This window comes from Aplidium turbinatum, chromosome 5 (genome assembly GCF_918807975.1).
Source record: "Aplidium turbinatum chromosome 5, kaAplTurb1.1, whole genome shotgun sequence".
NCBI lineage: Eukaryota > Metazoa > Chordata > Ascidiacea > Aplousobranchia > Polyclinidae > Aplidium > Aplidium turbinatum.
Window position 1 is genome coordinate 13,721,509 of NC_137476.1, and position 23,719 is coordinate 13,745,227.

At 38.5% G+C, this 23,719-nt stretch overlaps 1 protein-coding gene across 1 annotated transcript in view; it reads left to right on the plus strand.

The window, feature by feature from the left end:
• Positions 1 to 22,542, plus strand: part of LOC145770962 (rho GTPase-activating protein 15-like) — a 64,760-nt gene extending 42,218 nt beyond the window's left edge. The window contains exons 11-14 of the mRNA XM_082582702.1: positions 3,269 to 3,346; positions 3,716 to 3,850; positions 13,370 to 13,475; positions 22,268 to 22,542. Of these exons, the coding sequence (XP_082438828.1) occupies positions 3,269 to 3,346; positions 3,716 to 3,850; positions 13,370 to 13,475; positions 22,268 to 22,466 (518 nt within the window). The 3' untranslated portion in view covers positions 22,467 to 22,542. The remainder of the gene's footprint in view (positions 1 to 3,268; positions 3,347 to 3,715; positions 3,851 to 13,369; positions 13,476 to 22,267) is intronic.
• The last annotated feature ends 1,177 nt before the right edge of the window (positions 22,543 to 23,719 follow it).

Consider the following 23,719-nt stretch of genomic DNA (forward strand, 5'->3'; position numbering starts at 1 on the left):
GTGACCGGGCCTGCGTCAGTGATTCAAAGCCTCTACAAGTATGCGAAACTGCCAGGATTAAGCTCTGCAAGAAGCTTTCCCAGTTCGAGGATAAAGATTCAATCAATCAATCCTTCGGCCTTGTCCACAGTAATTCCATTACTACTAAGATTATCCTAGACTAGAGTAAGTTTATGAATTTTTGCTTGTTACGTTTATTTGATAAAAACGCGGGTTTATTTGCCGAGATGGGTGTGTCTAAGCGAATTGCTACGTCGGACAAGATGTGGTCAGCTTTATGCGCTTTTGCTCTGCTCCATTCATTGTTTTAATATCACAATTGTCAAAAACAACTCTGATATTGGTATTTTCCTCGCGTAGAAGATATTGAATGAAGATTTCAAGCAATTTTTTTATATTCCCAACTTTTGGCCAGGGAAGTCGGTGAATGAGAGCACAGCCACCAAATACAGACGAAATACAAGATAATCGATAGTGCACAACATATCCTCATTTTGCAAGATTATGTATTTGGACAATGCAGATGTCTGAGATTTCCGCATACTTCTGTTCCGTCATCTGAAATAAGGGATGGTTGAACATTGGCAAGTTCATACGAAAATTTGTCCGGTTCCAGTGACCCCTGCAAACAGGCTATAGACAGTAATCGTTGTGAAACATTTCGGTGGATGACATGAGTATCTCTTCATCTCCACATTTTTAGGTTTTTTGCATCACGGCAAAGGTACTTGCTTGGTCAGATCTTTTTAGCGAAATCTCTTTCAGTTTCTTTCCACATATTTTGTGAATAATATCGTTACCAATAATAATTAAAGCGTTATACGCATTTACACGAGTATCAGCTATAATGCCCTGTTGAAACGTTGTAGCCTACAAATCTGCTCCATCATTTTTGGCAAAGATGTCGATGCATACACAGTTTTCCATAAATCATCTAAACCACTTCTTTCCATCAGTTTGCACCGTGCTTCGAGAAAGGACATCAGTTGATGAAAACCACCCAGTTGTAAGTGAACATTTTTAAAAATATCAAAATTATCCTGTTTAATTTTGAATCCTCTGAAGTAGAGGGGTTGGTCAAACGTAAGCGGTGCACAACATATGCTCATTTTTCTCGCTTGATCTTGAATGAATATCGTTGTACTTTAAACAGCTTCATCTGTTGCGGGATTAAGCGCTATCATTGGAATAAATGATACTGACGAAACCTGAAACTCACCTTTAACTACATTAACCATGAACCCTTGCTATGTACTGCTTTAGAATATTGAATATGTTTGAACACAGCCATAGAGTGTCAAGCAATTCATGGTGCTTAAATACCACGGGAGAGGCATTCAGCTGCTTGATTCGTACGTCTTTCCAAGTAGCCTACCTGTCTTTGAAGCAGTATACGACTTGACTAAATTGCCAAAATTGCCTGGTTTCAGTGTAGTTCAGTTGCACTGACGTGTCGTTTTTCAATAACTAGTGGTCGAGTTGCCATTATTGGTGTTTGACAATTTATATTACCCATCACATGCGTTGTATCATGAGCTCATGACCTGTCAAAGTATCTTCGTTAAAATCGAAGTTATCTGTTACCCACTGACAGAAAGAGCCGGGATGACTTGTAGAGTCCATTACTTCATCCATATTATCACCATTCGCTTGGCTTACCGTAGCTGATCGTTTAAACGCTATTACTTGACCATAACTTGCACAAAGACCAAGGGAGGATAATAGCCTACATCTAAGATCTTGTGACCTGATGTACTCGATCTTGAGACCTGATCGAGTACTTGTGACTCGATCTTGTGACCTGATGTATAAAAATGCCAATTGACAATAAAAGTCTGGCGACATTGCATCGACGAAAGAATGGCTACTTATGTAACGACCTATTTCTTCAGATAAGTATTTTTGTGCAGGTTAAATCATTGCTAAATTTTATGTACCCGTAATTTTCATGTTCGTCAGATACGTTGCAACAGACGAAATTACATTTTCCGAAATCAATCTTAGTTAATTAGTGTTTTGTAGAATTTTACAATCATACACTGTGGGATGGCACAACGGGTAAGGCGTTGGCTTTCCAATTATGCAAACCTGGTTCGACTCCCGTCTTCAGCTGGCTCCATGCGCGATTTGTGAGTGTGGCAAGGAGGAACAAACCGCAGACCACACCATCTGTAACTGCGCCATCTACCATGCGCCAAATGGTGTGCGTGGTCTGCGTGAACTGGATGACGAATCAATCCAATGGCTGCTTGACACCTGCCCAAACATCTAAACCGCGTCGCCGCCACTGCCCATGGGTGGTAAAAGGCAGAGCCCCTCGACCCCTGGACTGGCGAAGAAGGTTCAAACGAAGAAGAAGAAGAAGCTGGTTGTTGAAAACACTGCTCACCTCTACCTAGGGTGTAATAAATTGGGTGGGCATAATTGCTGCAGGAAAGGCGGCCGAGAGAAAGGAACTGGCCACACTACTATCCTTAGTGCCGAAGGCTTAGTACAATGAGAACCTTATCTTACTATCATCGGAGACTAATTTCTATTACATGAGGCATTCAGCAAACAAAACATGTTATTTTGCGTCAATTCAACGTCGCCAGACGTTGAATCAACGTAAAATAGCAAATTTTGCTGAAGGGTAATTCTAGACATGATGTTAATCATCCTTGTTTCACTTGAAATTCTGGAATTAGCACGACAGAAAATACATGTTTTTCTTCCGCTAGATGGCGCACCGATCAATAACTTCCCCAGTCAAAAAGGCCTTTCCCCATTTTCGAATTTTGCCGAATTTTAGATTTGGGGTGTCAAACAGGTTACCCATCTTGTTATGAAGAAAAATGGTTGTTATCAAAAATGTCCGGGTCCGGCTATTTTTATGTCAATTCTTACTCGCCTATAAGTCCACTTAAGTTAAAAAGTGATCTTGAGTTTATTGATTTTTACGATTAAGATCACACAAAAAATTGATCTTAGATCAAGATCAACAAAACAAAAGTGATGTTCAAAATCAAGATCACACCCATCTCACACTCATCACCAATGACTGCACCATTACTCTACGCGCCGTCCTACAAATAATAATGTGGAACCGCTGCATGTCTTGGATGACGGAACCATTAATCACTTTGTGATATCTTTTCAGTTCAAGTCGTATAAACGCGGTTTTCGTGAGTTGTTGAAAGATGCATGTGAGCTCTAACATAGGCTACACTACAGCAAAAGAAGACTGAAACAAACCATAACAACATACCTCGGCTGGTTTTGTCTTTAGGTTTAGACATCGACGGGATATACAGAGTGAGCGGGAATGTATCTCATGTACAGAAGCTAAGATACTTCATCGACAGAGGTATGTTATTGGATAAAAGGAAGTAAGTTAAGTTGGCTAGTTACTTGTGATTTAAAAAAAACTTGATATTTCACAGCAGTGGAATTATGTCGGGTTATATTATTTCTGCATGATGTTGATTTTTCAAGTACGCCATTTTAATAAAAGATACAGATGTATAAATGTAGTCTCCTGCTTTATTCGAAACTTCTAAGTCCACTTTGTATTGTGTAATGTGTTTTAGTAAATGAAATTGTTTGCCTTTTCAAAACGTGTACCAAGCCGATATGTAGCCTATCCTTATCATCAGGTCTCTCAGAAACGATACTGCGATGAAGCCCATATTTCCTTTTTGTGAATTGACACAAATTTTTTTTTTTGCTTTTTCAGATCAAGTGGTAAATTTAAGTGATTCACAGTGGGAGGACATTCATCTCATAACAAGCGCTCTTAAAATGTTTCTTCGAGAACTTCCAGAGCCTGTGTTTCCTTTTCAGTTCTTTAATGAATTTATAAACGCCTGTAGTAAGTACAGTCCCTAGAGGTGCACTTATCAAAAAATTTTAGGATCCTATTCGAACCAGGCTTTTGAGAGATCCAGATCCGATCCAGCTCCGAAAATTTCTAGATTTCCCAACTTCTGATCCGAAACAGATCCAAGTTCAAAAAATTCATTAAAAAATATTTCACTACATGACATGTTAACATATTCATATCTTTTGCTAAAAAATGTTTGCAGACGTCTAAGGCGTGACATTTGCTTTGCAAAATAATGGTCACGTATGCTACATTGCAGTACCGGTAGCACAAATAAAACTCCGTAATTCAAAACTTTCTTCAGATTTGTAAAAGCTATTCAAAATTTACGTTTTTGTGTTTAAAATTTAAAAACAGTCATGCAAATGTAGGATCCTGGTTCGATTCGGATCCGACTTCTATTTAAAAACAAGATCACAATCCGATCTGGATCTGTTGCAAAACAGTAAGATCCGGATCCGGTCTGGATCCTGTTGCTGTACGACTCCTTTAAGTTGCCTTTCTGTTCCTTTACAATTAATCAGTTGCGTGATCACTTGTAATATTAGCCTACACTGAAAGTAAACTAAGAAATTGCATTTATAAAAGTTCAACCTTGCAGGGCCGTGTGACAGTGTGAGCACCTAGTGATGACGTTAAAATGTTTTTCAAATGATAAGCCTTGTTCCCGAGGCTCATTTGCTTAATTCTTTCGGCGCACGCGTCACCTAATTCGTTAGCGCTTTACCTGCGGAAAGGCGCCTTCTCAAAGGTATAGCCAGTATCGTTTCACTGTTTTATTTCAATCACTTCAGTTTTTTGTTAATGCCGTACGGAAGGCTGAGATCTTTTGGTGTTATCGTTTGGTTTTTCTAAAGAACTATTTTTAATCCTTTAAAAAAAAATCAAATAAGCTTCAAACAGTTGTGCGTTGAAAGAAGTCTTAGAAAAGGATAGAGAGACTTATATAATACAACCTTCCTAAATTAGAAAGTCTCTTTAAGGGACTTTAAAATTTATTTTTAGAAGGTTTTAGAAATTTAATTTAGAAGGTTAGGAAGGTCATTCCTTAAGGGACGATTCAAGCCTGTTTTAAAATAGCGCGAGCAAACGTTAGGTTAAGGCTGCATACTCTTTTTTTTAATGGAGGAAAAGAATCACATTTAAAATTTCAGCAAAGAGTAACAATTTTTAGATTTTCTAGAAAAAAGGGTTAATACGCCGAGTAGCGGCAACGACAATGCAGTAGCTGACCTAGAAATTTGGAGATAGTGTGGGCACATTTGTCATGAAAAAAGGTTTCGAGCTTTTAGCTTTTAGCTGATCGAAATCGATTTTTAGCAATATATGATTGAACTGACTCATGTGAGAATCAATTTCTTTGCATTAGGCTACCAAAGAGAACCCAAGCTTGTATAACAGTTTTTACAGGTTTACTCAGGCTGCTAGATAAAAATAACAAAGAAGTGATACTGGAGTAAAGGGCGAAACAGCCTGTTAAAGATTTTTGATAGATTGAAGAACCCATAGTTGTTGCTTTTTTATGTGGAAATAGTTTCTGGCGTAACCAAAGGTGTTGCTGGATTCACATCAATAGGTGCAGACCACGGGATGGAACAAGAAAATCGTGAAGACAAAGGTTATTGGAGGCATAGTTGGAATTACACAGAATCAAAAGTCACTGGACAAATACTTTCTCATCGCACCCGAACTCTCAAATTTGCAGCATGACTTTGAGAAAAAGTACTACTCTGGTAGGCTGGTAGCAAGGCAAAGAGAACGCAGCACCATGAGCTTACAGGAGGAAAACTCTCCCGAAGAACGCAAAATGCTATCAAACTCAGCGTAGTATTTCACGAGCATGGAAACCCATTTGAATTCTCTGACGAAGATGAAATTTACAATTTGCTCACCAAAGCAGTTATGAATGAAACTGCTACCAACGACATCCTTCAGCGTGATGAAATTGGGCAACAGATTTTCGAAAGTTTCGTCACTGAACGTTTTGTAGAAGGAAAACTTTCCGTGTGGGACAAAGTGACCAGAAAGAAACTGTATACATTCAAAAGTGCCAATGCAATTGCAAAAATCAGCATGGGAGACAAGGTAATCAAAATTAAAAAAGAGCGAAGACTGTTGCAGCGGTTCATTAAAATATCAAGAAGTCGACCTGAGCTGGACCTCAAGGAATGCATCGGAACGTATGAGTTTGATGTGGCGCCTCGATCACTGTTTGATTCAGATGGATCTCTCCTGCTGGCATATGATAAGGCATCAATACTCCGTCATCTTGAGAAGCTGGATACCGGTAGTAACAGACAACGGGTACAAGTTGACAGGGATGAGGTAACTGTTACTCAGCTGTCCCATAACCATTCATTCCAAGTAGGCCTACCCTTAAAGATGACCGACACAGCAGTTAAATATACCACTGTAGACCCACCAGATGAACTGACAACTCACCGAGTGATCATCATTGATGGTATGGCTATGGTGAACGCAGTTACCAAAACGGAACAAATGAAAACATGCCAAGACTTTGCCGAAGCCTATCTTCAGATAACTTGTAACATGGGCACACTAACAGTATGACGAGATCAGGTTGGTGTTTGACCGGTACATCGAAACATCACTCAAGCAACAGATGCGGACAAAGAGGACCAAGGGAAAGTCAACATATTACCACGTGAAAGACAACACTTTAATCCAGAATATTTCCCTGAAGGACTTTCTCTCAGATATCCGCACCAAAGGAGAACTGACCGAGTATTTAGCTGAAAAGGTTGTACATCTTAGCAAGAGCTCCAACAACAGACTGAAAAAACTACTGGTGACATCGGAAACACAAACCAAGAACAATGTTAATATTCCAGACTCGCTCCTGACTCACAGCCAAGAAGAGGCAGACACTTTGATTGTTCTGCACGCTCTAACTGTTCCCAATGAAACAGAACTGGTTGTCAGTTCCCCAGACTCAGACATCTTGTTGTTGCTCATCTACATGTATCCACACTTACCCGGGTCTACAACTTTCCTTACGGGAAAGGGCAGATTGAAGAGGTACATTTGTGTGCGAAACATATACAACAACTTGGGACCAAAGCGTGCTTCTGCACTTTTAGATTTTCATGCTCTGACTGGTTCCGATATGACTGAGAGATTTGCTGGCAGAACCAAAGACTTATGCTTCAAGGCATTTATGGCCTTCAAGGTCTTCAAGGAATGACACTGATCTTCCTGCTGATGTATGCTCGCAGTTGGAACGCTTTGTCTGTATTTTGTATCGATCCAAAATCTACACGAAAGTGAATGACCTCCATTGGTTCCTCTTCTCCAATCGTGTAGCCGAAGGAGAAAACCTCCCACCAACTTCTGGTTCACTGGATTTGTACATTTGCCAGTATTATTATGCATGCATGATTTGGAGAAAAGCTAGCAAAGCCCATCCTTGCCTTCCAGCACCAACTGCATTTGGTTGGACGTTTGATGCATGTTCAAGTCACTTCACGCCAGATTGTTGTTTAAATCCATTAGCTCCTAATGGATTTAAACAACATTGCAACGCATAATGTGCGGTTGTAAACGTGGATGCGAAGGAAAGTGCAGCTGCCACAAGAACAATATTCCATGTAGCCTACAGAAGCTGTTTTTTTTTTTTTCGGTCATTGACCGATTTTTTACCAAAATGTCCGAAAAAAATATAGCTTAGTCAATTCGGTCAAAATGTCCGAAAAACTATATAGTCAATTCTCTTCTCAGATAAAACACGACAACGTTTCTCAGCGAAACTTAATGCTGTAGCTAGTCTGGAAGTGCAAATTTTGGTTTGTATTTGTATCAGCTATTTGAAAGGAAATATTTTCATCAGAAATAATGACCGAAATAAATAAAAAACGACTGAATTTTTTCAAGTCATTTCGGACAAATGACCGAATAGTCTCAGCGAAAAAAAACCCACAGAAGTCTGTGGCTGTGGTCTCAGCTGTAAAAACAAAACTATCCAACCAGTGATAAATGAAGACTGAAAATTTGACATTCAATTGATCTTTGACATTCAATAAATATTATAAATTCCGTAGATGTCGGTTGTTAACGATAACTGCCATTTAATCAGCAGGCCTAAGAGTTCTTACAATTTTCGCGTGCAATACCACTCAAAGGATCGAACATTAATTCAAGTTTCATTGTATTTAGATCAGTTCATTGGCTTTCTAGTTGCTTATTCTTTGTGAAAAACGCATGCATTTAAGTTAACACAGTCCTTGGTGTAAAATTACAAAACTACGTAGGTAGCTTAGCATACGTTTCGGGTGCGCGGGGGGGTATTTTAAATAACATTTTAAAATTTGGCACATGGATGTCATATATGTAACCTAAATTCGATGATTCCATTAGATTTCCTGTCTCAGAAAACATATTCAGATATTTTATTTGTAATTGTAGCCCAACTTGCGAAAATATTACATAATTATTGTTGTGCCTCATTTTGGACGCCATCTTGGATTTTGTGCCCCAAAAATGTTCAAAAAAGATGCCACCCTAATTTGTTTTTTACCTTATCATGTTTTCTTTCAAAAACAAGTGAATTTTTGCTTTTAACAAAAAAAAAAACAACACGAAATTACAAATATGCCTACACTAAGAGCTTACCCCATGAACATGTTTATAAATTTAATCTTGTTTTGGTCACTGGTTTGACATATTAAGCGCGCCAACGCAAAGTTGGATTCGTATAAAAAGTTTGGTTTAAAATTTAAACTAACATATCTGCAGTATTTGAAAAAATTATTTTCCAATAAAAAAAGAATTGAATAATGTAGTGTTTGAAAGTTTGTATAGCCTAATGTTGTGTAGCGTTTCAGCAAGCTAGAACTTCGAAAATCGATCTAAATTGTCTCCATCTTCATCTCCATCTTTTAAAGAACACAGCATGGTGAATTTTTAACCCCCAGAATCATAGTTATTTCTTCCACATCCCTGTCTGCTCTTGGGGATGAGGGCTTCAGCAAAATTTCAAGCAGAAGAAACAGTGTTTCTTTTCTTTTTTCGCTCAATCATGAGCTATAAACTTTGTCAGATTCAACTTTCATTAACTGTGGGCATTCTTTGTTAGTTTCTGATTTGCCTGCAAATTCTTTACACGATGGATTTTTAAGACTTTTTACTTTACCGAAAATAATATCCCACACTGCACCTATGGTTACCTCCAGTTCTCGGTTGATTCAAACTAACTACAACAAATTTCTAACCAGGTTTCTTCCAAATATTTAGCAGCACTCTCATGAACTCTGCTGTTGCTAGCATAAGTATCACCTACCAATGCAACTAAATTTTCCTTAGGTCCTATACGCTGGGCAACTCTAACGTAATGCTTTTGTTTTGGATGCACCAGAAGAGTCTGAGATTTGGCACACCCAGGAGTTTTCCTCAATATTCTGGTGCCCCAAACACTGATATTGTCAAAGTTTCTAAAGCCTGACCTGGCTGCGATTTCAAAATAGTTTGCAAGAGTTTGCCATCCAATGAAGAACACAATACTTTGGCATTTGCTCTCGAAATTGGTGGCACCTTAAACTGATTTTCGCTCTGTGATCGATACTGAGATTTAAAAATTCATCAAGGCTTGCGGCTATGACAGTGGTTTTTATGGCATCAGCTTTCCATCTCCACAATCGGTAAGCTGGTCGTGAGCTAAATGTTCAGAACAATGGAAAATCTTTATCCTTCTTCCCCGAGCCAAGGTATCTTGGGGTGGCCTAACACTAGACAGATCGCTCACATACTGCCACCATTCGGTGTCACTGCGCAAGAAACTCACATCCGCGCTGCGCTACTCAAGCGATTGGCAGGCTCCAACTGGAGGGCGAGAGGTGACACCTTGCCTATAGCAGCATTGGCCCTTGTCTACTCTTCAGCAGAGTAGGCTACTGTGCACGTGACTAGTGCCGCAGTACTCACTGCCATAACGTCGACACTGGCATAAACAGCACCCTACGCACAGTGACCGGATGCCTGCTTCCCACACCATTGGACAATCTCCAATTCTCGCTGGCATCCAACCTGCTTAGCGTCGCGAAGAAGCCACTCTGTCTCTCAATCGAGGGGCACTGGAGCCTAACCATCTTCTCCACCACAAGAAATCTGCTCTCCTAAATGAGCATCACCGTCGACTGAAATCAAGACACCCATTCGTGCCATCCGCTCAACTTCTGATCAACGAAGCTGATGAACAAAACATCTCTGTGGCTACTTGGGCGGACCATAAATGGCATTATGAATGGAAAACAAGTACCATCAGATTCAATTCGTTAATGCCCGACGCCGACACACGCCCCATCGGCCTGACACTACAAAGACAGGCATGGATGCGCTTCAACCGTACGGGCGTCCGGGTTTTCCTCTCAACCATGCACCAATGGGGAATACTTTTCCTCCTGTGAATGTGGTGCCGAGGAACAGACCGCAGACCACATCATCAATGACTGTACCATCTTCAAGCCACCTAACAAAGTGGAAGGTCTCCGCTTCATGGATGATGAAACGAAAGACTGTCTGCTCTCTTGTAGCTTTCCGGTGTAGTCCGGGAACGTCATGAATCTGGGGTGGTAAAAGGATAGCCCCCAGAGGCTCACACGACGACGACGACGAGTAGTTTAATTGTTTGACATTGAAAGATGATCAGCTATGCAAAGATTTCCATTGGCAATAAATACTTTTGGGAATACCAATACAATTATTTCTGAACTAGTTGATGGCTTACATTCTGTAACATAGTCATTCGAAGATTATTAGTCAAATCTCTACCCTTACTCACGAAAAATTCAGCGGCCTCGTCTTTAATCATGTTGCCATGCACCAAGTTACAAAATTTGAAGCAATAGCACTGTATACCATTGTTTTTTGTATTTGTATTTTGGTAATGTTCAGCTGTTATTTATTTTCTGAGCTTTGTTTTTTGCAGGAAATTTAGTCTGTTTTGAAAAACGGTAGTGTCGATATTACATTTACAGCAACGGCTTTTCTTTCAGACTGAGTGTTTTTTCTTATTTCCGCAGTTCAATTGTTTTAACTCTTGCAGTTTGACGAATAGGATGTAGCAATAACGCAATGTAGCGTACTAATTTTACTGTCCAGTTTTACAGAATCATGTTTTAATCTCTTGCCTTTTAATAGATCATTATAGCGCAAGTTTAAAAATTTAGGACAACGCTATGATGACTTTTAAGACGTCACATTGATCTCTCTATTTCTCTCAGACTAGACTCTTTCATAAATTTCAAAAGTGTGTATAGCCTAGGTTGCCTGAAGCAAAATTCATTTTCACCACTAGTGGCGCTAAGTGCTGTTACTCAATCTTCTTTATCCAACCACAATTCTCAAAATGATCTCAAATATCTAAAGTTGATTTTCACTTGTGAGCTATCAGTAAGGCTTTGGATGAAAGTGTTTTCAATTGAAATATAGACTTCCACCATCAGAATCATGGCTAACAGGTCAAAATTGAGGGATTTCGGCAAAATGGAAATGTTTAGGCCTCTTGAGGCAGGGTATTTCATTATCTGAGAAAAATGGTTGTCATTTTTAAATTTCTCATGGTTTTTGATGGTTTTGACCATGAGATATCTCGTGAGATTTGAGACCATGAGATTTCTCATGGTCAAACCTTGAGAAACAATGCAAGAGGCTAAAAAATTTGAAAACTTTTGATTTTGAACCGGTCTAATGCTGTTATTGATTTAATGATTTTGTGTGAATATTCAGTCTATTTAATATGTTGGTGATATTGGATGTGTATTATCGATAATGTAGAGTGGCGTGTAGTAATGAATACTGTAGGACATTCTACTACAATGATTCGATCAACGACATACTATATTAACCTTACATTTTAGTTAAAATCAAAAAATTGTTACCACAATAATTTATTTTTACCCAGCACAGCAACCACTTATAAATCTCTCGTTTTCATAAACCACATTTCCTTTCCTTACCGCTAACGCTTTTCTTTTTTAAATCGGTCGAGTTGTGAATCGGTGGAAACTTGGACAATGTCACGAAAAATGGAGAAACGGATCGATGCCTTCGAGCTCTGGAAACAAACGATCACTAACGATGAAGTATTATCTAAATTACTAAACTACATGGTTTTATACCCCACCCGGTGGTGCGCCCCCTGGTATGGACCTGCCTCGGCCGACTTGGGTCAAGCTCAACAGAATCCGAACCGGAGTCGGTCGCTTCCATTCTAACATGCACAAGTGGGTCTGGCTCCCTCATCGGCCTGCGAATGCGGCGCGGAGGAACAAACTGCTGACCATGTCGTTCTCGAATGTCCCATCTACAAGGCACCAAATGGAACGCATGGTATAGCAACGCTGGAGGAAGCTACACTCACCTGGCTCTCCACCACCTGGCCTGAAATTTGATCTAGTCTCAAACGAAAGAAGAAAAAGAAGATTATCCTAAATTCAATTCAAGCAAAATTCTCTTACAAATAGTCAAAAGAAAAAATTGAAGTATTTTGGACACACAATAATTGATTGATTGGCGTTTATTTTGTTGCGAGTATAGATACACACATTAAGCAAGGTTAAATAGTACAAACGATCACGTAGAATCTGTGGATACTGCAATGGGTGGCTGCAAAGTGACATGGAAAGTCTTCTTGTCAAGCAGTCACCCTCAACAAATAAGGCAAAACTCGTTACAAAGATCATTATTTGAAGGGAAGATAAACGGTACAAGAAGGCAGACCAAGAATGATTTGGACAATAAACATCACTAAATGGACAAAATTAAGTTATGAAAATGCAGTAGCCTACGAACAGCTCATGGTACATTGGTACATGGCGCATTGTATCCAACCATCAATACGAGGAAGGAACATAATGATGATGATGATAGAGATGTGCGAAGTCTTACCGGTCTTACAACGAAGATGTCATTGTTGCCAGGCTGCTTTGCATAGTCTATCCATATATAATATTCATAAAGATTTTGGTCAAGTAAAAATAAAACGCTTCGAACAGTCAAAGTTTTGGACTTGCCATCATCAGGAAGATAATTTTCGGGTTGACATTTTTCTTTCCAGGGACTTTTTACCGGCGGGATATTGTCAAGGAGAATATTTTCCAGGCAGATATCTTCATGGATAATTTTTACCAATTATCGTTATTATCAGCAGTTACACATTTATATGAAATCGACAAAGAAGTTGTTTGTTGTTTAGAGTTTGATGTGCATTGACTAATTGTTTATCGGTTGGAAATGTTGAACCATATGTGAGTCCTTTAAGGATTTCAGTATACAGTCTCAAAAGTAAAATTATTCGATTATTTAATTAATTGCTTGTTATTTGATCTTCCAGTAAACTGCTGTGTCATCAATCATTTCAACTCTTTACTTGATAAATATAGACAGAACGGTGACAGAGAGCATAATCCTGGCAATTTTGCATATACAGAGCGACAAAAATTATACGTAGGCCTACAGGCAATATTAATATTGAAATCTTGTTTTAATTGATAGAAATTTTGGACGATGACAAAAAAGTAGCGAAAATGCGATATTTGGTACAGACTATGCCCAGGACGAACAAAGACACTCTAAAATATCTCATGCAACATTTCTCCAGGTGAGTAAACGTTGTCTAGCTGGCTTGCTTGGATGAATATGTTTTTTGTGTTTTATAACTCATTTTTAATGGTTTGTTCCGGGGTTTGTTTTGTAACCGTTATAAATTATGAATACCAAGAAATTCTTTTGCTCTTTAGGAAATCTCCATTTTGCACATGGTAAGCTGGCTTTTACTTTTGACCATTTTCTGATTAAAATGCTCATATACCCCTATAGCTCAGTTAAGTGGCAGATTTGGTCTAAGAATAGGGTGTGATGCAAAAAGTGAGAAAATATTTTCGGTACAATTCCAAACAAAAGCTATCTTTAATTACGACTTACGCAGATCAAGAATCAGTCAATGCTTTCCAGACAAGTCTCGAGCAAAACTTGCAAAAACTTTGCAATTTAATCTAAAGTGATTTACTGCATTGTCAACTCATTAATTAGCAGTGACGTTCGGTGGCTTAAATCGTTAGGAAAGCAACTTGGAAATATGCTGCAGCAAGGTAGTAGGCACGAAGGGCGTAACCGTCGGGCGAAGCCCGAATGCGTGTTGCCGAAGGCAACACATTCAGCGGGGGGTCTGGGGGCCCCCCCAGAAATTTTTGAAAAACACTTCCAACTTGGTGCGCTCTGGGAGCATTTCCAAAACAAATCAAAAATAAAAATCTGTCAAATTGTGCTTCGCCTATGTCGTGATCATACATCCATTTAATGTTTAGAAGTCATGAACAATCTTAATTTTAACGTTGCAGGACCAAAATCCAGTGTTAGACATGGAATAATAGTTGTCTAAATATTTAATTCGTCATTAATGTTCATTCTCAGATATTTAGTTAGGCCTACACTACAAACACTAACACTTAGGCCTAAGCATTACAACCGCACCCAATTTGTACAAAAAGCTGGATAAGTTTGCCTCCTGCGTATAGAAGCTTAACGAACTAAATATTGCATCCGCACCTGAACGTTCATTGGCGAAGTAACGTTATATCAACTCTGTAAAAAGGGCAAAGGCATGACTATGAAAGCTAGTAGGCTAAAGTACATGGCGAGGAGACATCAAAAAACAGCAACAAACTTTTTGGCATTATGATGCTGTGCTATGTTTGTTTGTTTGTTTGTTTGTTTGTTTATCTTTATCCTGCATTGCGGGAAAGCGGACTTGAGCGCTATGCATCGGTGTACGCCTTCCGACGTACACCTGACCCACGCTGCAGCCGACTGCAATGTCTTTTCCGGTTGTCTACTCTACTTATGACTTAAATTTGGTACTACCCATTACTCGAAATCGATCACTGGGTAGAGGCAATTATCGTAAAGTTTCTTGCCCAGAGAAACAACAGCAAGTGCGGGTGGCTGGAGTCGAACATGCAGGCTCTCGACTGCGAGTGCAACGCGCTAACCACTCGGCCATTGCTGCCGACTATGTACCGTGACGAGAGACCATTCTGACGAGTTAGTCTAGCGAATGTACGCATTGACGTCACTGGGAAAGCAACTCTAACCATAACACATCTGATTGGCTAAGCAGCTGGTGACGTTTTGCAAAACGAGTGAGGATTGGATAAAACGAAGGCGTTTTTTAACATTTTTGAACCTGGGAAAAGCAACTTTGATAGTTGCTTCCCTGGAGCCTTAGTGGTTATTTCTGACAGGAGCGTTTGCGTTAATTGGCATTTATAGGCAAGACATGCCGTTTGGTGAGGACTTAGACTACTCACAAGCGTTACGAATAATTCTAGTCACGAATACAGTAGTTTTCAAGTTAAAATAGACGTGATAAAAATAATAAGAAGTTAAACCTAGAATTCAGTCATTATATTTTGCATAGTTTTCGCTCAAGTAAGCACTGCTTTCCTTGCTTTCCCTCACCGATCGTCACTGTTAATTAGCTGTCAGCCTGGACACAAAATAAAGACTAATCAAAGCAATGGTTTGCAAACATTTATACCAATTATCCCTGCAGAAATAACAACTAAAGAAGAAGTCACAAATGTAATCAACATTACACTCAGCTTGACTCGTCTAGCAATGTTATCCGTAAATAAACTGATGAGGTTGTACAAAAGTTTTATTTGTAAATCTAATATTTGTTCAAATTGAATAATTGATTTACCAGCGGTTCTCAACCGGGGGTTCGTGGACTCCAAGGGGTCTGCAAAGCGTTTTCAGAGGGTTAGTAAAAGTTTCCGAAATTAATGCATGATCAATAATTAGTTAAGACATTTATAACTTATGCAATTGATTGAGTTTCGCTTTTAGCAGCGTGATCGTTGCTTTCTTCACAGTGTAGAACAGAGGTGACGAACCTGCGGCTCGTCAAAGAATTTTGTGCGGCCCACAAAACGATTTGACAATCGCTCATGCATTAAAGACAAAAGATATCTCAAAGCTGTTTTATGTCTACACTGGTACACTTTTCCTTTGCTATTTTCTTGCCCTAAAGTCCAATGGCTCCCAACCGGGGGAAAATTCCCCACTAGGGGGGAATTTTGCAATTTTCATGGGGAATATGGTTTTAGGATTGTAAACCTTTTAAGCCTAGTAAGTTGGCCTAGATTTGAGCGTTATGGAAAAAATTATTATTAGATTAACTTTCGATTATTTAACCAACTGTGCACTGACAATCTGACATGGATGCAATCCATCAAGTAGGCCTACTTCTGTTTCATGCAAATACTAGATGGCTTTTAAGAGGAAACGTAACCAAGCCAGTGTTTGAGCTCATAGACAAGCTTAAATTATTTTTTGACTTTTAAATAAAATTGGAATTTGTTTCATTGCTGAATGATGACAGATGGATTAGATTCTTTGCTTATTTGGTTGATATGTTTGGTCCATTGAATAAACTAAATCTGAAAATGCAAAGGAAAAACACCAATATACGGTATATATTCAATTGCCATCTCTGTTTGAAGCAGATTGCTCATCAACATGGGTTATCTGTATCCATGAGCCATTGACATATTGATAGCCTACCATGGGAATTTACAAACTGTAGGCTACTGCTTCCATGATGGCTCAAGGAAGGTTGGAAGAGAGTGATTGATTTATGTCATCGTCATTAGGAGATTGTTTGAAGGTACTAGAAGGCTCTGCTGTCTTGGTCGCGAGGGGAGTACGTTTTGTCTGGCCTCTACATATCGACCAGCCTGGTTTGGGTGGCCCTTCCAGAATAGATACCAGTACCGTTCAGCACTTAAAGATGCTTTGGAAGCTTTCACCAGCAAGCTTGATAATAATTGAAAGAAAAAAGTTAGAATGAACAATTGAACATGTTCCCACGTTTAAAAAATTATCATTGGTGCTGGTTGTAGATGGCAAAGAATAAGTTCTTCCAGAGTTGGAAAAAGAATTGATTTTGCAACATCTCACAGCATTAAAATTAGAACTGGAATTCATTCGATATTTTCCTAAAATTTATGACGATGAGCTTGATTTAATACAAAATTCATTCACATTGTTGATGAAAAAACTTCCCGATAAATTGCAGGATGAATTTTTAGAACTCAAAACGGATTCTTGCGCAAGAGACTTATTCAGAAAGATATCAATCACTGAATTTTGGCCATTGATGTGTAATTCCTATCCCAAAGTGGCAGAGAAAGCTACTCGAAGTATCTTTCCGTTTGCTTCCACTTAATAATGCGAATCAGGTTTTTCAACTCTTGCAAATGAAAACAAAACAAAAAAACAAATTAGACGTGGAGAATGATAATCGTTGTAGGCTACTCTTTCCAGTACTCTTCCACGACATTCATGAGTTATCGAAACAAAAAAATCACAAGATTCACACAGACTGTTAAATGCATTGACTCTTTGGATTGTGAATGCCTATTCTATGAATAAAATGCCTTTCAGCTACGTTCTTTTTTAATTAAATTAATTTTAGTTTGAAAAGGAATATTAGGCCTACCAGCTAAAAAGTTTATTACTAGTGAAAGTTTAGTATATCTTCCAAAACTTAGATTAAAATATTAATGTAAACGAGTTTTTAACAAACTAAATTTATAGGGGGAGGGGATTTAGATTTGAATATCGACTAAAAGGGTTCACCGGATAAAAAAGGTTGGCAACCACTGCCCTAAACACTAACTTTCAGGGTTTAAAGTTAGAAAATAGGAAAGCTATAAGGTAAAGGTGTGAAAACACTATTCACCAATTTTGGTCGATTCCAATCTATGACGTCATGGAATTTTGACGATTAAAAAGTTGTGTGGCCCGATAACTCATGTGTAATTGACTAAGTGGCCCGCGACAGCAAAAAGGTTCGTCACCCCTGGTGTAGAATGTAGATTTTAACAATCTGTGTTAGCCTGATGCTGCGAGTTCGCTGTGGCAATATTGAATTGCACTAGCTTTCGAAACACAGTTCCCTAGACGTGTGCTATGACAAATGTAATTTTATAACTGAATTGGTTGTGCCGCCATGGTTGTGCTTCATTTGTTATTTCTCTGAGAAGATAGTTTCGAAGCAGGTACTTCTAGAAATCCCTGCAGTAGCTTTTAAAAAGCTGCAAGCCAAGTTTACAAAGGTAGTTGTTATTAAAGAAGCTCTTGAACGGTGAACGTTATACACGTTATACACGTAAAATGTTTGCTCTTATTGCCTTCTGAAATTTAAGCGATCCCAACACATAACAAAATTATGTGCTTGGATTTGAAAAATAGGCCATAGGGATAATCTGTTTACAAACATTTGCCTTGAGCAGCAGCCCAGTAGGCTTAAAATGAAAAGTTTATTGTTATTCTAAAAGCGTTGAAACAAAGCTTCAAGAGAACCATAAAAAAGGAACATTAACCTTTTATTCATCAGAATAAAATTGTCAATGTTTTGCTTTAACTTTCAAAAGTAAATAATTTGATTGGTGTAACAATGTATTGATGTTGTCTATAGTTGTCAGGTCGATACTACGGCATCCAACAGCACGACAGCTACGGACACCACAATTGTTTTTCACTACAACACTAAAATTAATGGCATCACGATTATTCAGTACCATTTCTTTGCTTATTTTTGTTTTATTCTACAGTATTATCTGGTTTCAAGTTTTGTTTCACTTTGTCTACACAACCTGATTGTGTGAACGGACATAATGAAATCTCACTGACCGGCTAACATTTGTAATAATTATTAGTCATTTGCACTCTACAAGATTGTGTATATTAAAACCCCCCCCAAAAAAATGATAGACATGTGGTAGTATCCCAAGCAAAAAAAAACAGCGGCACAAAAGCAGCCAAAACGCAATTCAGCGCACTTAAGGGTGGATTTATTGTATCACTATGAAAGCTCGAACCTTGGTACTTGGACATTTTGCAGATTTTGATTACAGCTACTACTGATGTTTCACTGAAATTTTCTATGTTTTTTTTTTTGCGGGAGGGGTTGCTGATTCGTAAAGATAGGCTAAAAGCCTTTTATTGCCTTGAGAAAGCAGTAGAAATAGAGAAAAAGCAAGTTAAAAAACGTCCAATCAGGCTGTGGTTAACAGTCTGAGCGAAACTTTTAAATTTAAAATGCTTTTGTTTTTCAACGCCTGATGATGTTAATATCCATTTTTTTACCTGGGAAAAACAGTCAAGAATGTTAAAATGTTAAAAACAGTTAAAATGCACTTTTTTCTTATAAAATTTTGTTTTGACAGTTACCAAAACTATGGAATATTCTGCAGAATGTAACAAATCAGGTCGTATCTCAAGGTAGCCATGTTCGAACTTATATTCGTTGAAGCATAGAAGTAAAGTATCTCATCAGTGAAAATTATTAGGCAACACTAAGATAAATTTTTCGACGCCTGCCATACGTCAGTACACGTTTAAACAATACATGTTACAAGAATTGTTCAACCACCAAACAACATTAAAGACAAAACAAAAAAGAACAAAATTACTTGTTCATTTATTGATTGCCTCAGACAGGAATGGTTTATAGCAGTGATTCTCAATGTGGTCCAGGTGGACCACTGGCAGTGATGGGCGCGATAACTCATTTTTCAGTTAAGCGATAACGATAAAATGGATGCAAAAGTGTACAACTAAGGACTGTGAGATGAGCCCTGGTAGCGACATTGCAACAGTCATGCAGCCGTCATGAAGTGCCTTTCCTTCGGAAACAAGAAGCATGCACGCCGAAACTGCCCAGCCAAAGATGTTAAAAAAAAAAAAAAAGATGTTAGCCTACGTGTTTTAAATGCTCCAAAAAAGGGCACTTTGCAGTAATGTGTCGCTCTAAGATCCCTAATTCAAACTCATTTGAGTAAAGTAGGCTTTAATAAACTTAAAACGTGATTATCCTGCAATTGAAAACTAGCTTTAAAGAATGTTAACAGAAAGTATTAAATGACAAACTAATACAAGACTCTACACTGCCGATTGCACTGCTACACTGTTAACTGAAAACTAGAGAATAATAATAATAATAATGTTATGGTTTTATTTATTGTCGCTCTACAACAGCTAAGGTCTTTTAGCGACAGGGCTCATTTTCAATTTATATCAGGTTTACGATGTTATCACATTATTACCCGACTCATTCTCACTGCGCTATGCAGGATGGAACACAATCGGTACCGTTTTTAAAGTCTTCGGTTTGACCCGACCTGGAATCGATCTCAGATCTACCAGCACCAGAGACGAAGGCGAAACCACTCGGCCACTGAGCTGGTGAAAACTAGAGAATGAACCAACACGAAAGAAACCAAGAGAAGCCAAGCCAGCCAATCGGCAAACGCACACTGCGCTGTTGGCAAGAGAGATGTGGTGCGTGACGACACGCGCTACATCACATGTAGGAAGAACATACAAAGGCGTGTTAATGTCCATACTACCAGGACTGTTGAAAAATGTTGTGTTAGGTCAGGATTTCAGGGAGCAAGTCTTTTAGGCGCAGACAGTTAGGCGCCCATCAAATAGGCGCGCACACTGTGGCGTCTGGATATTTGGGTGCGGAGCACTGTGGCGCCCGTTCATTTAGGTGCTATTTCTAGTAAAGTCTGCTGAACAAAAAAATATGTCCTGGCTTCCTTGAGTGAAGCTGCTTAAACTGACAATGCTTTTCACACAAAATATTTTATTGACCAGAAAAATATATTGTTTTTTTTAATGCGCGTGTTCGGCATTTATTTGTTGTTAGTCCAGGTTTGCGTCGGCGAAAGCTTTATCCTTAAATTATTCAAGTTTCCGAATATGACTATTTGTTTTTCGAACAAATAATAACTACACTAAACAATGTAAACATCAGTAAAAAATATACCGTAGCCTATATCAAGCGAACGGTAGGCTTGAGTGAAGAGTAACTTAGTTTTCCATCAAAACCCCGACTAGGTATAATAACGAGCAAAGTCGCACCATTATGCTTGTAACTTGTAGCCAGGGTTCATATGCCCTATAGAAATGTATTTATGTAGCAGAGCGTTGTCTCATACGTACTCGCCACACGACCAATCCATCACAACCGAGGGCTTTAGAAGTAGTAAATACGCCCTTGCGTGATTTGACATATTGAATATCGAGCTTCTGTAGCAGTATTTATATTTTTTCACTTCAAATAACCAAAAAATATTAAACAAACTGAAACTACAGTGGGCCCCTAAATAGTTGTAGGCCTCCTACGGTCGAAGAGATTAAAACTGCTGTTGAGCCTTTATGAAAATAAATTAAAAACAATGTCTAAACGAAAAGTGTCTTACAAATAATTAATGAGTTCTAAGCGTTTGTTGGTGAGAGTTCCGTGACGAACTCGAAAGTAAATCCAGAGTTGCGCGATGACAGAAAGGTTTAAGAGCGCTTTTCTACATTCAATATTCCTGAAATCAGCAAAGTACTAAAGTCAACTGTTATCAATTTTTGGCATACCATGAAAAAGTTTGGTCTTAGCGAGACATAGCCTTGTGCTTGAATGGTGCTGAACCAACGCTTTTTGAGAGTCACGCAGTCGCTCTCACCACTCGGACACGCAGCGAACACTAAAATGAAGTATACCTTGTAATTTATACACGCATATGTACTGTACACTGTACAGCATACATGAGAAAGGTTGGTGAACCTCGGGCAGCTGTTCGATATTCTTTTAATACGTGAAATTCATCAAAAACAAAATTTTGTGCTTGTTGTTTTGCATTGTGCAGTAAAATCATGAGTAAAAATTGCAAGCACGAAAGAAACTCTTTCAAGTATCACAAAGACTGTCGGTACTTAAAAGTCGTAAAGAAATAAATTACTAAAACTTGCTGATGTCATAAAAAATATACTTTTACCTAATTTCAATTTTAAACAAAACATTAACTTTTGCAAAAGTCTAACTTTCATTTTAATAATCCTGTGAAATGCAAAGCGTGCATCGCAGAAAAAAAAACGAAAAACATTATTTGGCCACGAAATGTGCAAAACAAATTAAAAATTTTAAATTTTCCGATGCGGTAAAAAGTGTTTCTCATTCGAAACTCAATACTTATATTGTCCACTCTGTCTGAAAGGGAGAGACAAAAACTAAACATAACAATTTAAACGAAAAAAATAGAACTATAAAAACACTAAATTCCACAAGACCGAGAGCAGCGAAAATGACCAGTCATCGAGTGTTAGACACGTTAATTTGTTGACACTTTAGTAGCTAAGACTAAAAAAAATTAAAATTTGCAGCTGAACCACAACCTTCGTAGGGATGAAACGAGTGGCTGAGGTTGCATTATTTTACTAGTCGTTTACTTTCCTACAATTTGCTCTTCTTAACATCATGCGTAGGTTTACTTTGCTTCTGATTGGTGCCGTCTGTTATATAATATAAACATTTATTTTTGACAGAGTTGTGGAGCATAGCTCAAACAATCGTATGGAAGTTCAGAATATAGCCATTGTATTCGGGCCGACGTTGCTACTAAAGCCACCAGACAAATCCAGACTGGATATATGCAGTGACGGACAAATGACCGTTTTTATGGTTTATCAAAACCAAATCATTGACATAATGCTGACAAAGTATCATGATGTTTTTGAAAACTAACTAAATCAATAGGCTAAACCAAATATGTGAAACCAAGTAGGCTACTACTGCAACTAATTGTGTGAATTGTATAAAAGAGTCGATGCCAACGAATTGAAACTGCACTATTGGAATTGGTTAATCTTTTGGCCTGCCTTGTTGTAAACTATGCAGTCAAGTGATTGATTCAATGATTTCATTTGTTTGATCGTAGATGTGTAGCCAGTTAACGTACGTGACGTTGCATCAAACAGTTGTGCAATGACCTCGTCGCACAGCAGTAGATTCAGTTTGAACAAAATTAGTTCTTGATGCAACTTGGTGGGCAGATGATTTTGAAGAAGCTTGTTGGTTGAGGTTTCACAAAAATATCTTCAGCAATATTATCTAGTCGTTTTGTTATGCCGTAACCCAGGGGTCACCAACAGGCGGCCCTCACGCTGTGATGTGCTCTCCTCGGAAGACATCCACATACCAGTAGGCCTATAACCAAAAATACGAATCAAATTTCAGTTTCAAGTGGGCGTCTCTTAAAGTTACTTAAACGCGATATCCAGCCACACAATCTGAATGCGTTGTTTAAAACGTGTAGGCTACAAAGTGGAAGTTTGCTACTGGCGGTTGAAAAGCATGGACGAAAACAATCGGGATCGATTAAACTTCTGTGAACAAGATTTCAGGGAAAATGACACAAAAAGAACACAAAAAAATCTAAGAAAAGTTTATTGATAAGGCCAACAGCATTCAGATAGTAGGATGATTCATTGAGTGTTTTAATAAGTCATACAAATAAATCTTTAGGCTTTAAGTAGTTTGTCTTGTTAAGAAAAGGCATTTTTATTCCAATTATCACTTTCTCCAGCTATTGTGTGTTTTCGTTAAATTCTAAAATTAAATAAATGCACGGGGCCCGTGTGTTTAAAAAAATGTCCATTTGTGAAGCAAATAGACTACTCTTGATTAGCCATAAATATTCTAATGAAATTGCTCGCCTCGCTATAAGTGCGCAAAACAAGTGCCATCGTTTATTTGGCACTGTTAAGAAGTATTGTTAAAGGACTTTGGCCTGGCTGTAGCGTTTTTGATAAATTTGTTTCTGCTGCATTCTAAGATAAATATTAACAGCATGTAGCGCTGGATACTGGGTACAAAATGCGTTTTCCGGTTAACAGTCAACCTATCTAAACTTTTGTTGGCACGGCCCGCCACAGTTTTCCGCAGTGCCAAAGTGTGTCGCATGCAAAAAGGATGACGACACCTGCGACGTAACGTGT